Raw genomic sequence first — 18,578 nt, 5'->3', positions numbered from 1 at the left:
ACGATGGTTCAATTTGCTACCTCCTATTATGGAAGATACCAAGTCCCATGGGTCTGAATTTAAAAGACTAAGCAGCTGTATTTTCCTTCCAGGATCACTGTATCCAGGACTTAAACTTAGGTTTCATAGCAAACGATTTCTCTAAGGAAATAGGAAATGTAAGGGAGCATTCTCTGGTCACGTCTAAATGTAACAAAGAAAACATGAGAAAAATCGGCCTATAAAGAATAACATTAAAAATTTTTAATTGGTCAACTTTATTCAGATAATTTCCAAGAACCCAGAGAGTCATCTCAACGGAACCAATTTCATAGAAATTTGCTTTGAAGGGCAGATAAGCAAAGCAAGTTGTCACATATTCTTGAGAATTTAAAAAAATACACAAAAATCAAAGAGAGGAAAGAGAGAATACTTCAGAATAACTTGGCGATAGATTTTCAGCTTTGAGGTTTTCTAACACGAAATCACTTTTCTCTTCCATCCTGAAAGGTGTGTTGTTCTTTCCTCTTAAAAAAAAAAAAAAAAAAAAAAAAAAAGATTTCAGTATAATTCCACTAGAATTCCCATTGCCTGCCCCCAAAAGCTTAACTGTTGTATTCAACTCCAATGAATATATATAAATATTTGAATCATTATAGAGAATGCTATGCTGCTTAATAAATACCCTAAGGAACGTAAAGAAAAAAAAAAGTAATGGTAACCCCTCAGGCAGGCAGTGCAAACTGGTGGTTAAGGTCACGGGCTTTCGAATCCTGGCCCAGCCATGCACTGCCCATGTGGATTCAGCAGTTAAGACTACATTTCCTTATTTATAAGAAGAGCTAGCACTGCCTATTGGACAGAACCTATCTATCAAAGGGTTCACGTGGGGATTAAGGAAGGAAGGTGTGAAAAAGGGTTAACATGGCCTGGAGCACAGAGGGCACTCAGAGGTTAGCCCTTAAAATTCCTTGTGTTCACAGCTCACGAAGATTTGGTCCCTTTCCTCAAGAAATTTATAACGTTAAGTAGAGAAAGAAAAGAAAATACAGAAAAATGGTTAAGTATGTTTATATTGTAGTTCCAGAAGGAGCCGGCCAAACCAAACTCAGTCAGATCCCATCCGCCAGTGGACAAGTGACACGGACTCGGGATACATCGTCCAAATCCCCGCATGTGACACGCTGAAATTCAGGCTGGGAAAGCTGGCGCCCACGTGAGAAAATTTAACCACTCACGGCGGCTTGTCTCTGGAGAAGATACAATGGTGCATGCAGGGTAAAGCTTCAGCTTAAGGCACCTGCACAAGCTAAACCGTGGCCAAGGTTGGGGAGCAGGTGGGCTTCAGTGGGGAGGACAGGAGACCGTGGGCCCAGCAGGAGCGTGTGGTCCGGCCCCTCACGTGAGTGGGATGCTGCTGGGGGTTCTCCAAGGGCTGACTCCTGCTCTGTCCCCAGGAGGGATCCAGAAGGGGTCAGAGTCGTCAATTCTAGATCAGTTTTGCCTGCAACAGCTATGTGCTGAGTGTGAGGTGAAGAGGCTGGAAGTGACAGTTTGACAAGGATGGGATAGAGTGTCTTAAGGGAAGCTTTTTAGAAACATCCCCTAAATGCATTCCAATAGAAAATGTGTAAAAATGCTGATTTTAGAGGAAGGGAAAGAATTTGGGAGAAAGTTCGGAAAATTAACACCTAAGAATCCTGTTGCAAAACACCCACATTCGACAAACAGAAACGCACCTTCTCTTCCCAGGTGTGCTGTAAAGAGCCAGCCTCTTCCCCGGGCCTCGGGATGGCTCTGCCCACAGGTGAGAAATCCCAGGGTCCAGCCCACTGTCTGCACACCTGAGGGTCTGATAATCGGCGTCGTTTTGTGGGGACTTGACGGCCCCAGCCGGCATCGAGAGCAAAACCTGTAGATGGAGGGGCCCCAATTGTGTTCGAGCCGAGGGGACTTTTAATGCTCTGCTGGGGTGATGATGACAACTTTGGGGGGCCCTGGGAGCCAGAGTCTGGATCGAATTTTCCTGAGACGTCTTCTTTTTGATACCGAACTCCCACACTTGCTTTATCTGGAGATGCTCTGGTACACGAAGACGCCTGCGTCTGCTGAAGCGATTTTTGGCAATACTTTTGATGAAGCTTGTCAAATTTTTCTTTAATGTCATCGTAACGATCCCTGGCACAGCCTGGAGGTTGTACCCTGGGTACTGAAATGGCTTTGGTGAGCGATACTGACTTCCTAAATCCTCCCAGATCGTTTCCTTGACAAGCAAGGCCAGAGGTCTGCTCCGAGCGGCCCGGGCTGTGTGTGGACTTGGTCTTTGAAAGTGAGGGGAAGGAGTCACTCTTTGGTGGGCAGCTACCTTCTCTGATAGATCTTTCGCCCAGGCTTTCAAAAGCCTCACTCAACCTCTTACCTTTTGCTCTGCGGAGAGGGCTACTCGGCCTGTGGGCTTCTACGCCCTGGGGGCTACCAGGGCTTGCTGGACCACCTCTGTACACATCCACAGCTGAGGAGCCGGAAAGGTAAGTCAGGCAGGGCTGCTTCCTAAGATTCGAGCAATATTCCTGATGAAGCTTGTCAAATCTGATTTCGATCTCCCTGTAACGATTCCCTCCCTCGCCCGGCGGTACTCTGGGTCTAGAAGCTATTTTTACAGGAGAAATCAACCACTTTAATGTCATGAATCTATTTTCCTGATCAAGACGATACACTGCGTTGGAGTCTAAGTAAGTCAATGAAGAATGAAGCTTCTGAGGCGTTCTCGGAAGCTCCTTCCAACGTGAAGCGAATGCGTGGATCTGGGGTTTGTTTACTTCAGGAAAAGCCCTTCCCAATTTTAAACCCATCTTATGGCCAGAAACATCGAGTAAGTTCTTGCGATCTCTTAACACTGCCACGTCCTTTGCGGGTTCGGAGCTGGGTGGACGTCTCTCCTGGGGGCTCCTCCGAGAGCGCCCGCCTCCTCTGCAGCTCGTTCTGTTCATTCTGCTCTTACACCTGTGCCTCCGCTTGGAGCTCCAGTTCTGGCGGATGAACGTCTTGGTGGAGATGACGCAGGAGGGCCTCACACCCAGCAGGCAGCTCATGGAGTGCAGCATGCCCGCGTACAGATCGCTGAGTGTCGCGTTGCAGACGTCCTCAGCCTCAGAGCCTCGGCTGCTTGAGAAGCTGCTGCCACCGGTCCCTCCCTGTAAGGAGGTGCCATCACCCCTCGGCACCAGGGCCAGGCCTGCTGAGCAAGAGCGCGAAGCATCGCCCTCTCTGGGCAATGAAGTCGGCTGAAATGGGCCACCGGGGCTCTCTTCAGAGGCGCCACCGTAGCATTCTGGAGAAACACACACACAAGGCAAAGCCACGTTAACCATTTAAAACTGACCACGCGCAGAGATCAGGGAACCGAAGGCTGGATGGGGACCGGCATGGGATTTTTTTTTTTTTAATTATTATTTTTAATTGAGATATAACTGACATATAACATTATGTTAGTTTCAGGAGTATAACATAACATTGTGATTTCTTTTTAAGCAATACAAAAAACAGAAGCAAAAGAAAAATTCACAAATATGTGGGAATAGACTCTTCTCAGAGATTTCTTTCTAGCTGTCAAAACAATTTACTCTCCACTGACCTTCCTAAAAGGAGCCTTCCTTCCCTGTGTGATGGTTTGGAAATTGGTTGCCTTGTCAAAGATTAATTAGAAACCAGAAAATAATGACCCTGTTTGCCTACAGGGCTGGGTGGGGAAGGGAAAGGTATGTCAGACTGACAACAACCGAAAGAGAAAATAGAATCCAAATAACTCTGAACGCGCTCCCTCAGCGGGATATTATCTGAGGATGGCGATGCTGCTTGGAGATCTGGAACCTTCCTCAGCACATTATTGAGCAGAGTGGTACCAGGTGCTGTGATTCTGAGGCTACTTTGTGCTGCACGACCGGCCAAATGACCCTCGTTGTTAAGGAGGAGCCAGCGGGGGCTGGGGGAAAACTCTGGAATCAGGGTGGGGGATGAAGAGCTCAAACCCCCACGGAGACAGGTCGGAGGACGCAGAAGCCAGCACGGAAGGGGCTCCTCCAGGCTTAACGGGTGACGAAAACTGACAACAGATTCTTATGTGAATTAAAAAAAAGAAAAAGTCCATGAGTTCTTACTGATTCTGGAAAAGTTAAATAAAGAAAAAGCATGTTGGGGAGGATAAAGGAAGGGAAAAAAAGAAATGGAAGGGAGATAGCCCAACCTTCTTTATACAAGAATGCCAACGAATGCAGGCAGGGGGGAACGGCAGAACCAGAAAAGGCCTGTGTTCGGCCCCAGCTCAGGCAACAGTCATGGCGAGATGCTAAAATCCATGGGGTGCGAGGGTTCTGGGGAAAAGGCTACCAGCCAACCTCAAGGGGTCATCCACAGATGACTCCAAGGATAAAAGGCACTTCTGCAGTGAGAAATCTGGTGGGGCCTGCCTTAACTGTGCGACCAGACTCAAGTCACCAACAATGGGACAGGCTGACAGGACGTCCTGAGAGGACAAAAACGTCACCTGTGTAGTATTTTTGCCAAAAATGTTTAACATAAACTTAACCACATGTAAGTCCAAATTGAAGGAAGGACATTCTGCAAATCTACTGGAGGCCAGGACTATTCAAGAAAGTCAGTGATGGCAAAGATGATGGTGGTGACAACGGCAAGGCCGAGGGGCCCTTCTGGACTGAAGGAGACAGTCAGCACGACAGGTGGTGCCCCAGTGGGTCCTGAGCTGGTTAAACAAACCAAAAAGGCTGCAAAGGACAACGATGGCACGACTGGGTAAAACCGTATTGTGTCACTGTGACATTTCAACGTGTGCCAAGTTTAATGTGGTTCTGAGGGGACTCAGCCTGTTCTTCGGAGACACTGAAGCATTTAGGGATGGTATATACATGAACGCAAATACATATACACACGTGTACGTGCGTGTATGTTGGGAGTGATAGAGCAAACGTGACAAAATGTGAATTGCTAAATGTAGGTAAAGGATGTTTATTGTATGAGTCCTACATTTCTGGAGATTCAAAAATTTTCAAAATGCTAAGTTGGGATAAAGAGCTAATTAGCAATTAGCATGCGAGTCCCGGAAGGAAAGAGCACTGTTTCTTACCACGTAATAAGTTACCCATGACGTGCACGTGTCTCTCACAGTTCATGGTGATGAAATATGCCCAGCTCAGGGCGCCGTGGCTCTACCACAAGTGAATGGTCCGTGCAAAGTTTCTACCTCACACTCACCTACGGCAGGCCTGGCGGGCGAGGCCAATGAAGGGACCAGGGTCACACGGGTGTCCTTTCCCTCTCCGTAACTGGCACACTGGAATCAAAGTAGATGACTTTAACAGAGGAGTTGTCAGGTGTCGGCTCGGGCTTCCCGCCCCAACTGCTCTCCCAACCACAGACAGCGCCTCCATTTGCGGCTGCAGTGGTGACACGCGCGACCATGATGACGGCCGGCGGCCGGCTGGGCCTCCAGCAGTGGTGGGAAGAGCTGTCTTAGCAAGATCCAGGAGCTCTGCCCCCGTGGCCTCCACGTACCGCCCCCTGCCCCCCAAGGGCCACCACCGCCCCACGTCTGCCAGAATCTCTCTCGGGAGGTCTGGCGGCTTTTCCTCCTCCACTATTATCCTCTGACAGCAAGGACAGCCGGCCCAGGTAGATGGAGGGAAGGAGAACCTGTCGCTGGGACAACGGAGCCGGTCCCGGCCCTGGCCTCCTTCCGCGACCGGCAGGGCGACCAAAAGGCCACGCTTGCTGCTTCCAGACAAAGGAAAAAGGCATTTCCCGTACTCGTTCAGATACAGGCTTCTTGCCGTCAGCAGCAGCATAAGAAAATATCCACGCTCCTGTTAAGCTGGCTGCCTCTGAGATGAATTATTTATTCCAGAACACATACTTCCTAGTTATTTGGTATTAAAATGTCCTTTGTTTTAGGAGATGAGACTGACAGAACTTGGAAAACGAAAGAGCTGGCATCCTTGCCTGAACTCCACCTTTAGCCTTTTGCTCTCCTTCAGGCAAAGCTCCAGGAGACTGGCTGCCGTGGAAGGTGGAGGGCACCAGGCCTGGGAGAGGGGCTGCTGAGCTGCCCACCTCCCATGGGGTCCACCGCAGCCCCCGATCTCGCCAACATCACGGCTGAAGCAGGCAGAACAGGCGCCCTGTGGCCCGTGGCAGCCCCGGTCACGGCAGGGAAGGAGGGAGGTGGGCGCTACAGCTTCCCTAATTCTGCGGCTTAAAAGCTCTCTGCCTGAGGGTGGGGGCCCTACTAGATCCCGTGAGCTGCCCAGAGCACAGCGGGCAGCCGATCGCGCTGCCCGAGGGTCCCAGAGTGTTTACTCAGGCAGAGCGGGAACTGGGGAGCCTGTGAGCGAAACGGTGTGGAAACAACCGTTGAAATGCTCTTTGCAGGCTCTGTGGTGAGTGAACAAGACAAGATGACACCTCAGTGTGTCTCTAGTTCATGGTTTACTTATATGAAGACACACCCTAGGAAACATTACCTCCAAACCCCCTTCATCCTGCAGCAGGATATCCACTTGTGTCAAGTACTTCCTCCTTAGCTCATTTTTCACTGGGCTCCAGGGCACTGCAGGCTGACACCAAAGAGAAGTCAGTATTCGTAAGAGCTGCTGGGCATGGCCGAGCTCTGGGATCCTGGGACACGCTGGCAAGCTCGTTAGTGTACATGTCTTTAAACGAAGTTCCTCCAAGTCACTTCACCTCCTGCTGTTAGCAGCACAAAGTGGTCCAGCCCCCTCTGAAAACCCACCTGACCCTGGAATCCGACTTTAGGGAACTGACCCAATGGTAACAATCCGAAAGAAAATAGAAAGACAAAACATACCAGTTTGGAGAAGTTTATGACAATATTACTAGAATAAGAGAAAAAAAGAAAAATATTCTTAGGCGAGTTTAGGACACAACTACTGGAATCGACCCCAATTGGTATGTTTATAAGAAAAGAAGCTCAGTGTCCACCTCAGGGGGCAGGGACCCTCGCCTCTCCTACCCCTCACCTGCCATACATTGGAAATAGGGGGCCTCAGCCTCCACTGTGCACCCCGGTGGGGCTTAGGGCCTGGGGCTGCAGACTGGGGGGTCACAGGAACACACCAGGGAGCGGCCGACACCTTGGCCCTTTACTGCCAGGGCCGCCTGCTCCCCTTCACTGCCACCCCGACACAATACCTCACAACGCACCCCTTTCCTCCCCCAGGGCCACTACCTAATTCTAGGTAGACACTACGAGTCACACACGGGTGTGTGGGCGAACCTCTGTACAAAAGTAGTGCTTTCAGAGGAAAACCACATGCCAGCTATTCTGGCATCTGACCCAGGGGTCAGGGTCAGAGGCTCGGGGGGATTCTGTCCTGTGTGTTCTCGTCCATCCCGAGGGCTGACCTGGAAACGCTCCCCAGAGCGCCTCCCTTATGACACCGTCTCTATGGGGAAAGACCGACTCAGAACCCAACTTTCTACGCTGTGAGGTCGGTCAAGGCCCAGGGTACACTGTGAACCACAGCCGGGATTGTTCTATTTGCAGAGGGAACATCACCCAACATTTACCTAAGTTCAGTAAATCGGGCTTGAACTGGGGCAGTACGTGCTGAACCGAGAAGGGGTAACTTGCTGCCTTAGGGGATCTGAACGTGGGGACAGAGACCTGAGGGGTGATGTCAGCAAAGAGCGAGCCTCAGAAGGGGACTTACAGGAAGATGCGGGTCATGAGAATGTGCACTTGTCCCCAAGCCTCAACTCTGTCCCTTCATTACAAAAGACAGGTCTTACCATTAAGTTACCAGCGACCACATCTTCCTGGAATAAAGTTGTATCAGTATCACTGCTTATTGAATCTAAAAGCAAAGGAAATTTCCATCAGAATTTTTAAAGAAAGCTTGCATTTTTCTCTCGAGGATAGTTTTTGCATTGCTTGAGTATACCTTACAGTGAAAACTCCTATTGCTTCAAGTGGCCCCCTTTAATAGGGACATGGCCATCTGTCGCCCTGCAGAGAAACCATCAGAACAGGAACACGCCCAGAGTCGGGGAGATGCGGGAAAGCAACTTTTGTATCACCTCTGGCTCTTTCCATGCCCTCTGATCCTGGAAGCTGAGTCCCTCTAGGCCAGCACTGGCCAGCACTGTCCAGTAGAACCTTCTGTGATGGCGGAAGGTCCCCCAGCTGCTGTCCAGGATGTCAGCCACTAGCCACATGTGGCTGTTGAACACGTGGAATGTGGGTAGGGAGGCTAGGGAACTGAATTTTAAACTTCACTTAATTTTCAATGAACTTGAATAGTCACAGGTGACTAGTGGTTACCACACTGGACAGTTCAGCTCAAGAAGAACTATTTCTACTGATTTCAAGCAGTGCAGGAAATTCATGGACCCAAGGCTTTATGGAGTTAAAATTTGGATTGATACCGGTAAACAAATAACACCCATGAGTAAACATCTCCATCAAGTTCTTTCTAGTTCTGATCTGAAAGACCACCGGTTTCCCCTTTAGGACTCAACCCATATCTCTGACTGCTCAGTGCGGGCAAGGGCCTGGGCAGGACGGACAAAGGCTGCAGAAAGGCCAGTTCCACAGGACAAGAACAAAGTCTGTAATTACTCAGCTGTTTAGCTGCCACAAGGGGAAGAGCCAGGTGTGGAGAACACAGGTAAAAGTGGGAGTCTGCTCCGATCTGGGGACCAGGGGGCTTCCAGGGGGCAGCGAAAAGACAGTGGGCAGGTCAGGCATGGTCTGAATTCTTTTCACTCTCAGAGGAATGGGCAGCCATTGCAGTGCTTTGAACAGAGAAGCCACGTGACCAGATTCGCACGTTCAAAGGTGTCAGTGGGGTGGAGGCCAGGTGGAGACAGGAGCTGGCACCGTGGGGCATGGGGCAGAGGGGCAAGAGAGACGGTGGCGGCAAAGGCACGGGACAGCGCTGTCTCAGATATGAGGAAGAGGGAGGGGCTGAGGCCAAGAGGATGCTGGGTTTCTGGCTCATTCTACAGGGAAGACGGTGGTGGCCTTGTCCTGAGGACAGGTCTGTTGGGTTGGCTTTTTGAGCTGAGATATGCAGAGCGCAGACAAAGTGTTCAAGGAGAGAGGCCGCTGGCAATAAACACACCCAGAGGGGGTCTGGGCAGGGGATTCCACTGGAGTGAGGGACAAAGATGCCCAACTCTCGGGAAAGGGCACCAGCGAAGGTGGGAGGTGGGACGATAGAGGGGCTGAGAGGAGGGAGAAAGCCCGGGGGGCTCAGGGGCACTGAGGCCACGGCCAGACTTTCCAGAAGCTTTGAATGCTACTGAGAGGACAACAGGATAAAAATCAGAGAATGCCAACCGGATTCGGCCATGGGGCCGCCGGGAGCCTCACCACGAGGTGTGCTTTTGAGACGGAGCCAGAAGCCAGAAGGGGACCAGCTGAGGTGTGCACGGGGGCAAGAACACCAGAGGCGGTGAATGGAACACTGTTACAGACTGGGTTGTGGAGGGAAGGTGAACACGGGGAGGCAGCTAGAAAGGGGCCCGAGACGGGAGATATGAATTCTGTTCTGTGTGTTCAAGGTGACATCTGATGGGATGTACCCAGGGTAGAGGGAGAGGCTGGGACAAAAAGAAAGAAAGATGATGGGTGGATTTCTGAGAAAACAGACTGGGCCAGGGGCTCAGCAGCTCGGCTAGCCTGAGGAAGGGAAAGGAGGCCCCACGGGAACAGGAAGCAGGAGAAAGGACGCCTGCAGGGCGCGTAGGAGTTAGTGGTCCATGACACCAGCCTGCAAGGGCACATCAAAGTCTTACTGTTAATAAATTCTTGAGATTAATCTTTTTTTTTTTTGGCAAAAGGTCAAAACAAAATTAAAATAGGTGGGTGGGGGTGAGGGCTTTATTATTCTAGAATATTCGAGTACCGTTTATGTGTCAAGTACCACAATGTAACTGTGAGCGAGACAGCTCCTTGGAAGAGCTTAGAAAGAAGTAACAGGGCATTTTCAAATGTTTTAGTTTTTAAAATACACCTTGGAAAAAGTCAGAGTGAGGGATCTAGACTTGAAATGTTCTGACAAAAAACCCATGTCCCTCCGGACCTGGCTTTCTAGTGTCAGGACACTCACCCTCAACTTGTGTGCAGGGCAAGGGAAGCTCGTGACCTTCAGCTGGGACTCGCATGGGTTCATCTGTCCTGTCGTCCGTCTTCACCGGGGAGCCCTTGAAGTCGATAAGACACGCTTGATTCGGTCATAACACATTTCAAAGCCACTGTCAAGTAACATACCGACGATCCTTCCTCCTCCTTTAGCGCATGAGAGAACAGGAAGTTTCCTGGGGCTCCTCTTCTAGAATATTACAGTACAAAAGGCCTCAAAACTCCTAGCAGAGAGACAAGCTTTCCCTTGGAAAAAGAACAGAGCTTTCTTCCTCTGGCCGTGCCAAGGGCTGCTGCCTCAGAAACCACTTGGATGGTAAGTGATGGAGCAGGGAAAGCGGGAAACAGGGGCACGAGTGGACAGGCCCAGAACGCCCTGGGCTGGAGGCGAGCACAGGGCCACGGCCAAAACGAAACAGAACACAACTGCCACCAGATCCTCAGGTAGAATCCGGAAATTCAAGAAGCCCCTGGGGGACTTTCTGTGACGTTTTAATCTTAACAGTGAGTTTATCTCCATGTCGTGAGACCTACAGTTCCTCTAAAAGCCTCAGCATGTGGTGGGACCCTTGCATGGGGAGCCACTTTCAAGCAGAGCTCTGGCCACGGGGCGGTCAGCTGTCCTGACCAGGACTCAGCCTCTGGGGCGGTCAGTGGGCCGCCCCCGAGGAGGCCGTGCTTCCCTCTCTAGAGCCTCATCCGCACAACTGGCCTCTCTAACAACCATAACGAATGCCATGGATGGGCTCTCACTAGGGAAACTGGAGAATTCAAGATGCCAGATGGGCTAAAATATTTTTAGGACCCCCCCCCCCCAGCCTTGCAAGAACAGGAGTGAGAACGTGGTGAGGCCTGTCCCTTTCGGGGCGGCGCCCAGACAGCATCTCCTAGGCGGCTGTGAATCCTGCCTGGGGGAGGTCACCACCTTTGCCTCGGGTGAGCTGGGATGCGGCAGAGTGTACGGGGCTGTTTTGTGTCTGAAGGCGTCACAGAACGTGGCCTGAGAATCATGGGGAAGCAGCCAATCGGCACCAGCGTCTAACTACAGGCAGTTCTGGGGTCGGAAACAGAACCCAGGCCATGTGATAGGACAAACCCTTGGGTCAATGCACAGTCAACGCACAGCCCAGGGGGCCTACTGCCTCCACAGCCCCAGGGCAGGCAGCCGGTGGTGACTTGAGTGAGGCTGTAGACCTCTGAGCTGTCATCACAGACCACGCCCAGTTTTCTAATCCCAGGAAAGGGGCTTAGAATTCCGTAGATTCCAGGGAGGGCTCCTCCTAATTTTAAGTAAAAACATTAAATAAATGTCCAGATGAGAACACTTTGCCACCAAGACCATTCAAGCACTGGCTGATCAGTGGGTACCATTATTATGTATAATTTAAAGAATGCATAACCTTTGACATAATGATCCCACTTCTTGGCACTTACTGAACAGGGGTGACAGCACTGGGAAGAGATAAGAACGGTTCTCTGTCTCTGTATATAACAGGGGTCTTATAAATAAAGTTTTATTGGAACATAGCTGTACTTGTCTGTTCATCTATTGTCCTTGGCTGCTTTCCCCTTACAATGCAGAGCTGAGTGGCTGCAGCAGAGACCACATGCGCAGCAAAGCCTAAAATATTTATCAGCTAGACCAGCGGTCCCCAACCTTTTTGGCACCAGGGACTGGTTTCGGGGAAGACAATTTTTCCATATACCGGGGCGGGAGGGTTGGGGGGTGGGTGTGGGGGGATGGTTTGGGGACGATTCAAGTGCCTTACATTTATCGTGCACTTTATTTCTATTATTACATTGCAATATACAATGAAATAATTATAAACTCACCATAATGCAGAATCAGTGGGAGCCCTGAGCTTGTTTTCCTGCAACTAGATGGTCCCATCTGGGGGTGATGGGAGACGGTGACACTCGAAGTGTGTTGCTTATGTCCAGTCTACTCCATAAGATGCAGCTTAATTGTCACTTGCCACTCACTGATAGGGTTTTGATATGAGTCTGCAAGCAACTGATTTATTATGGTCCCTGTGCCGTCAAACCTCTCTGCTAATGATAATCTGGATTTGCAGCCGCTCCCCAGTGCTAGCATCACCGCCTCAGCTCCACCCCAGATCATCAGGCATTAGATTCTCATGAGGAGCGCACAACCTAGATCCCTCGCATGTGCAGTTCACAGTAGGGTTTGCGCTCCTATGAGGATCTAATGCCGCCGTTGATCTGACAGAAAGCAGAGCTCAGGTGGTAATGCGAGCGATGGGGAGATGGGGAGCGGCTGTAAATACAGGTGAAGCTTCGCTTGCTCGCCCGCTGCTCACCTCCTGCTGTGCCGCCCGGTTCCTAACAGGCCATGGACCTCTACCGGTCCATGGCCCAGGGGTTGGGGACCCCTGATCTAGACTTTTGCAGGAAAAGAGTGCTGATCCTGACTTATAATAAAGGAAAGTGAAAATAGCTAAATGACTATCAATAAGAGAGCAGGTTTTTTTTAAAAAAGGAGATTGAATTATACAACAGATGACAAAGAGGAGTTTTCACAATGTGTATTAAGTGGAAAAAAGAGGGTAAAAAAAAGTGTATTTAAAAGAAAAACAGGGATAAAGAAATGTGTATTTATAAATACATACACAGGAATCACAGTATACTAAAATATTATTATTATTAGTGACTATCTCTTATCTCTGCATATACGAGTCATGTTAATTTTCAGTAGTTATATGTATTTCTAACATTTCTATGACTAAATGTATTATGTGTTAAAATAACCAATCAGGAGGAAATTTGATTTCAGATTTGCTGTTAATTGCTATGTAACCCTAATGCTGATGTTTTCATTCTTGGGCACCGGCTCCCCAACTGGCCACGAGGAAGCACCACATGGTGAGAAGTGGTGATTAAGAGGATACCAGACATCCTTACAAAAGTCACTGCCACAAAAAAACAAGACACCCTGGGTCTCACAGTAGGAAGGCCCCTCCCATGAAGGTAAGAGATCACATAGCTGCTGTGTCCATGGATAAACTCGGGAAAAACACACCTGGGTTTTAAAAGGTAGTGAACGGCACAGGGCACCCTCTCCCGAACCTCTTGCTCCTTTCAGAAGAGGGAAAGATGCCTTTTTCCTTCCCGGAAGGACCTGGATTTGGTCTTTCCTGTAAGGACCCGGCAAAGCAAGCTGGTAGCTGTGGCTGAAGCTGGGGATGGGGGAGGTCTATCCAGCTGGCTCCACCTTACAGGTGGGCTCCAGTTGTCAGAGCCCCTTGGTCCATGGCAGGGGAAACACCGGGGGATGCAAGGGGCATAAGCATCACAAGCTCCTACCTGCACTTGACAAGCAACAGAAGACATGCGTCTCAGTAAATCCTTACACACAAGAAAATAGGGCAGTTAGGGTGAGAAAACTGTGGAACGACACCCTGCAGTGGCCCCTGGGCGCAGTTCCAGCTCATCTCCACCTTTATTCACATCAACCTTCCTCCACGGCAAGGCATGTTGGCAATAAAATTTGACATTGAATACCTGGATTTGTCCTGTGTTTCTTTCCTTTATTAATCTTCCTCCCCAAACTCGCAATCCTTAAGAAAAGAAATAAAAATGACCACTTAAGTAATCATGAACACTGAGTTTCTGTTCAATCTGAATTCAAAGAAAACCAAAGTGACAGGCAACAGAAAGATCTAATATAACCAAGACATAACCAAGCCATATTCCTGATATTCTGTTGTTTCTCATTTTTGTGAGGTTGAAGGTTTTTCAAAAATCAACACTAGACAAAAATCTGTCATTAACGAAAATCTCTCCTACCTAGTAGGCAGCAAGCAGCTCACTGAATCCAGCATTAAGCCACAAATTAAATGGAAACAACGAACTTATGTAAGCCAAGTACTGTCCTCAAAATACATATACTGAGAGTAATCCATATACTACAGAGAGAGAGATCACTTTTCAAGGGCAACCTCTCTACCCCATGTACCGTGCAAGTGCTTTCTCAGGACAATGTACACGTTACAGAGCAAGCCCTCGGCACAGGGGGTAAACACTGAGTTTTGGAGTCCTGCACTTACTAGCTAGCAGAATCTGGGCAAGATACTCAATCTCTCCCTAAACCTCCGTTGGCTCCCAGGTAAATTCAAATTAATAAAGAAGGGATCACTGGGTTGCGAGGCTTGAGATGGTTGTTGATGATGGTAACAGCAGCAATAATTACACGGTGCTTACTCTTCCAGGCTCCAGGCTAAACCCTTTCCAAGTACACCTCATTTACAACTCACTGACATATAACTCATATGGTACTCTTAATTCCTTTCGGAGAGATACTCACCAAGTTCACTGTACAGATGGAGACAGAGGCAAGGAGAAGGTGAAATAACCAGCCCAGGCCACTCGCCCATGTGGTGAGGCCAGGCTGTGAACCCAGGGGAGTGACTCTCTGGGGTCCTGACCACTGAGCCGTGTGGCCTTTCCAGAACAGAGTGACGCTTGAACAGAGGCGCTTGGAGTCAAACCAAAGCTTTGCCACTTTGGCTAAATGACAGAGGCAAGTTCCTTAACTTCTCTCTGCTGTATCCTCTGCTATGAAACACTGACGATTCTAACAGTGCCCACCTCGCACGGTGTTGAGAAACCTGAGACTCTTAGAAGCACAGGCATATGCTTAGCTGTCAACATGTGAATGACTATTACTCACCTGCTGTCTTCACCATAATCAGTGTGGTTGTTAGTTCCAATCTACCCCCTATGGTTTTGCCTTAAATTGCAGGAATTCACCCTGTAAGAGTGGTCAGCTAGCATTTAATCAAAAAGGCCACTCCCTAACTGAGTACCTCTCCAGGGGAAGCTACAGGTCTAGGGAGCTGAGATCCCATCAGCTAGAAGTTTGTTAGAACACAGACCCACTGAATCCACATCCAGCATTGCTGTCAGTGGCCCCAGGAATCTGTTTCAACAAGCTCTCCAGGAGGTCTTCCACATGCTAAAGTGTTTGATGCTTGACTACTGTTCTCATCAAACGGGAGTCTGAAACAAGTTTTCACTGGTGAAATTAGTGGTGTTCAAGATATGCGAATTGACCAGAACATTCCAGACACTGCTCATCCTTGCATGAACAGGCCATGAGAACACTGTGAAGCCCGTTGACAGCACCCTTAGGAATGATTTCTACACACTCCTGAGTCCTGCATTCGGGTTAGACTTGTCACCACCTGACAGAGGCCAGAGTAACAGAAACCTACTACTGGAATACCTTAGCTTCTGCCTGAATAAACTTTTCACCCAGGGTATGGCTAGGCCAGCTGAAAGAGCAGAGCTAGGATTTCACTGAATTACGAACTGTTTTGTACCTGTCTGTCCGGTGCACAGCAGAACTGGGTCTGAGATTCACTTTCATTTGTAGGTAATACTGAGTTGGAATGAGGCTGAATGGCAGACACTGACCTCACCCAGGGCAAACTTTCTCCAGCTATTTACCAAAGAGAATCCATGAGATTTAAGTCAGTTTGCAGCATCAACCATTAAACAGAATGGGTCCTTCTCCTTAGATTCAGGTCAAATTCCAAAGTACTCAGAACCTCAAATCAAACAGGTCAAATAACAGTCAATACGAGTGTTTACTAGTGCCAGGCACTGTTCCAAGAGCTTCATCTTCTGTAACTGTCACAATCTCCATGCCAAGTAAATATTATTGTCATCATCTTTCCATTTTACAGGTGAAGAAACTGAGTCACAGCCTGGCTAAAGCAATGGGCCCAAGCTGACATGGCTATTAAACAGCCAGCGGGGATGCCAACCCAGGAGGGGACATTTTTAATGAGGATGCATCTATGTGTCATCAGAATTCTGTCTTAATACGTAATTCTGTTGGAAATAAGTAATTTAAGTAATTTATAGGTTCAAGGGAACGGTTGAACGGTGAACCCTAACGGTGACGGTTTAGTACCTACTAGGTGAACAAGGTTTATTTTCAAGAGAGCAGGGACAGCATTTCAAACTCTAGTAGGACACTATTCTAGTTACACTCTTAACCGTAAATATTCAGAAAGGGGCGCTGACTCGTACCCTGGGGCGTCTCGTAGGTCAGCGTGGACATCTGCACCACCGGGGCGTCCTCGAAGGGCTGGTTGTACTGCGGGAGAGGAAGGGGCATCCCGTCAGATCGGAGGGCCGAGAGGAACCCCTGACTCGGGCTGAGAAGGCGCCAGCGCGAGGCTGCAAGTCTCGGGGGTCCCCAACCCTGCCTCCTCCTCCCGCCCCTACTCCTTCCCCTTCCGTCCCGCTCCCCCTCCCCTCCAGCGGGGAGAGCCGCACCTTCTCTATCAGCTGCTGCATGCGCCTCTGGAAGCGGCGGCGGCTGTCCCTGAGCTTCCGCAGCAGCGCCTCCTCTCCCAGGACCTCGCCCTCCATGGCGCGCGGACAGCCAAATGCCTACTCCAGCAGGAAACCGAACAGGGAACCGCTCCCCGCCTCGCGGTTCAAATAGCGACTCCCTCCCTTCCGGTCCGCCCCTCCAGTTTTCCATTGGCTGTCTCGGAAAGGCCGGGCGCTGATTGGGCCTTTCAAACACTTTGGCGCAGCTTTCTCCCGGCCAATCCGTGCCCGAGTTTTCGGCCCCGCCCTGCCCGGGACGCGCGCGCACGGAGCGGAAAGGGGAGGCGGGGATCCGCCGCCTCGCGCTGGGAGGTCGATGGCGTGACCTTCCCTGCGCGCGTCCTGTGCTTGTTAATCAACAGGACCACACGGGTATGATTTCCCCTGTCGTGCACCGGAGATTTCCAGGTGACTTGCGCTGGGACTCGCCGCCGGTGGGGGGCAGCCCCTCACCTGAATGTCGCCCTGAGCCCTGCCCCGGGCCGGCTTCCTCGCCCAGGCCGCCTCTGGTCTCCGCGCAGTTACGAGGGCGGAGAGCCGAGAAAGACATCACGGAATTACGAATACAAAAGGAGGCGGGAAAGTGAACATGCATTTAGAAAGGAGGAATACGATAAACGTCACTGAATCCAGGAAAATATAATACGGTATTTTAATTAACCTCCTGGGCACACCTTTTTCGCACATAATTTGTATTGCATACTCGGCTCCATTGATATTAATTTTGTAATATTTTCTCTAGAGAATGGATAATTCAGCATCATCACTGAGCCGTATTTATGTGCTTGTGCGGTTACCACAATGTGTGATAAAAAGTGAGTATAACTGAGCATGATTAGGACCCTTAGATGGGGCTCTTCACCTCCTCTCAGCCCGCACCCCAATCCTATCATGCGATCCAGCGGAAATTAGGGGAGAAGGGGGGTGTTAGAACATCGGGGCTCATGTAGGAAATATATTGTGATGGACACAGAGATGCTGCCTAATTCCCAGGCCACCCTCAGGCCGCAGCTGCCGGGAGGGCTTCTCCGGGGCGCCTTCTGCTGTCGGCCTCTTCAGGGATTGCCTCAGTTGTAGAGCGCTCCTCACCCACGATCCTGCAACCCCAGGGCGGCCCAAATCCAACGACATGTCCAGGTGGGAACCTGAAGCCCTGGCCATTTCAGCCAATGAAGGACAATCTGATGGGCACCCAGTCTTTCCCTTCCTTTCACAGCTGCCAATCTGAAGGGCATTCCCTAATAATAAACATCCTGCATGGTAACTCCGTCCCCCTGTCTGCTCCCTGGAGAATCCCACCTGTAACAAAGGACCTTGCTGCAAGTGGCCACTGAATCTACACATCCCATTTGTAACTTTCCCAATTTTCACAAATAAGCTCAGTTTTCTGTCTCCTCCTCCCTTGGCGGCGCTCATAAGTTTAGCTGCTGTTCCCTAGACTCAGTGTTTCCACATATGTTAGTTTCGAACATTTAACTCATCTCATTTAGAGACTTGGGACGTCCAAATTGACCTCTCCTAGGGCTTGGTCCCCACTCCTAGGACACCACTCCCAGGCTTCGGGGCATCCTTCCGTCACTTCACTGACTCTCCGAGGATCTGTTCTGCCCCAGGGGCTCATGGACAGCTTCATGGAAACGATTTCTCAAGTTCACGTCCTTAACTGAAGGTCCAGAAACATACCCACTTTTTTTTTTTTGAATTTTATTTTATTTATTTTTTTATACAGCAGGTTCTTAGTAGTTATCTATTTTATACATATTAGTGTGTACATGTCAATCCCAATCTCCCAATTCATCACCCCCCCACCCCCCCACCCACCACTTTCCCCCCCTTGGTGTCCATATGTTTGTTCTCTACATCTGTGTCTCTATTTCTGCCCTGCAAACCGGTTCATCTGTACCATTTTTCTAGATTCCACATACATGCGTTAATATACGATATCTCTTTTTCTCTTTCTGACTTACTTCACTCTGTATGACAGTCTCTAGATCCATCCACGTCTCTACAAATGACTCAGTTTTGTTCCTTTTTATGGCTGAGTAATATTCCATTG

At 49.6% G+C, this 18,578-nt stretch overlaps 1 protein-coding gene across 2 annotated transcripts; it reads right to left on the bottom strand.

Annotated features, from left to right (window-relative positions):
* Positions 1-233: 233 nt before the first annotated feature.
* On the bottom strand, positions 234-16,648 carry HJURP (Holliday junction recognition protein). 2 transcript variants are annotated; one of them, XM_082395573.1, is made up of 10 exons: positions 16,463-16,648; positions 16,214-16,280; positions 13,679-13,734; positions 10,125-10,218; positions 7,801-7,865; positions 6,513-6,605; positions 5,248-5,326; positions 2,399-3,310; positions 1,719-1,891; positions 234-506 (listed from the first exon to the last, which is right to left on the bottom strand). In XM_082395573.1, the coding sequence occupies exons 1-10, from the start codon at positions 16,556-16,558 to the stop codon at positions 465-467; spliced, it is 1,677 nt and encodes a 558-aa protein (XP_082251699.1). In that variant the 5' UTR covers positions 16,559-16,648; the 3' UTR covers positions 234-464. The 2 variants fall into 2 exon arrangements, with proteins under 2 accessions (XP_082251699.1, XP_082251698.1); XM_082395572.1 differs by having other exon boundaries at positions 1,719-3,310; positions 16,463-16,645.
* Between the last annotated feature and the right edge of the window lie 1,930 nt (positions 16,649-18,578).

The sequence above is a fragment of the Balaenoptera borealis genome, assembly GCF_965194805.1.
Source record: "Balaenoptera borealis genome assembly, chromosome: 6".
Lineage (NCBI taxonomy): Eukaryota > Metazoa > Chordata > Mammalia > Artiodactyla > Balaenopteridae > Balaenoptera > Balaenoptera borealis.
Note: the sequence above shows the minus strand (reverse complement) of the source record. Positions and strands in the feature narration are given on the sequence as shown.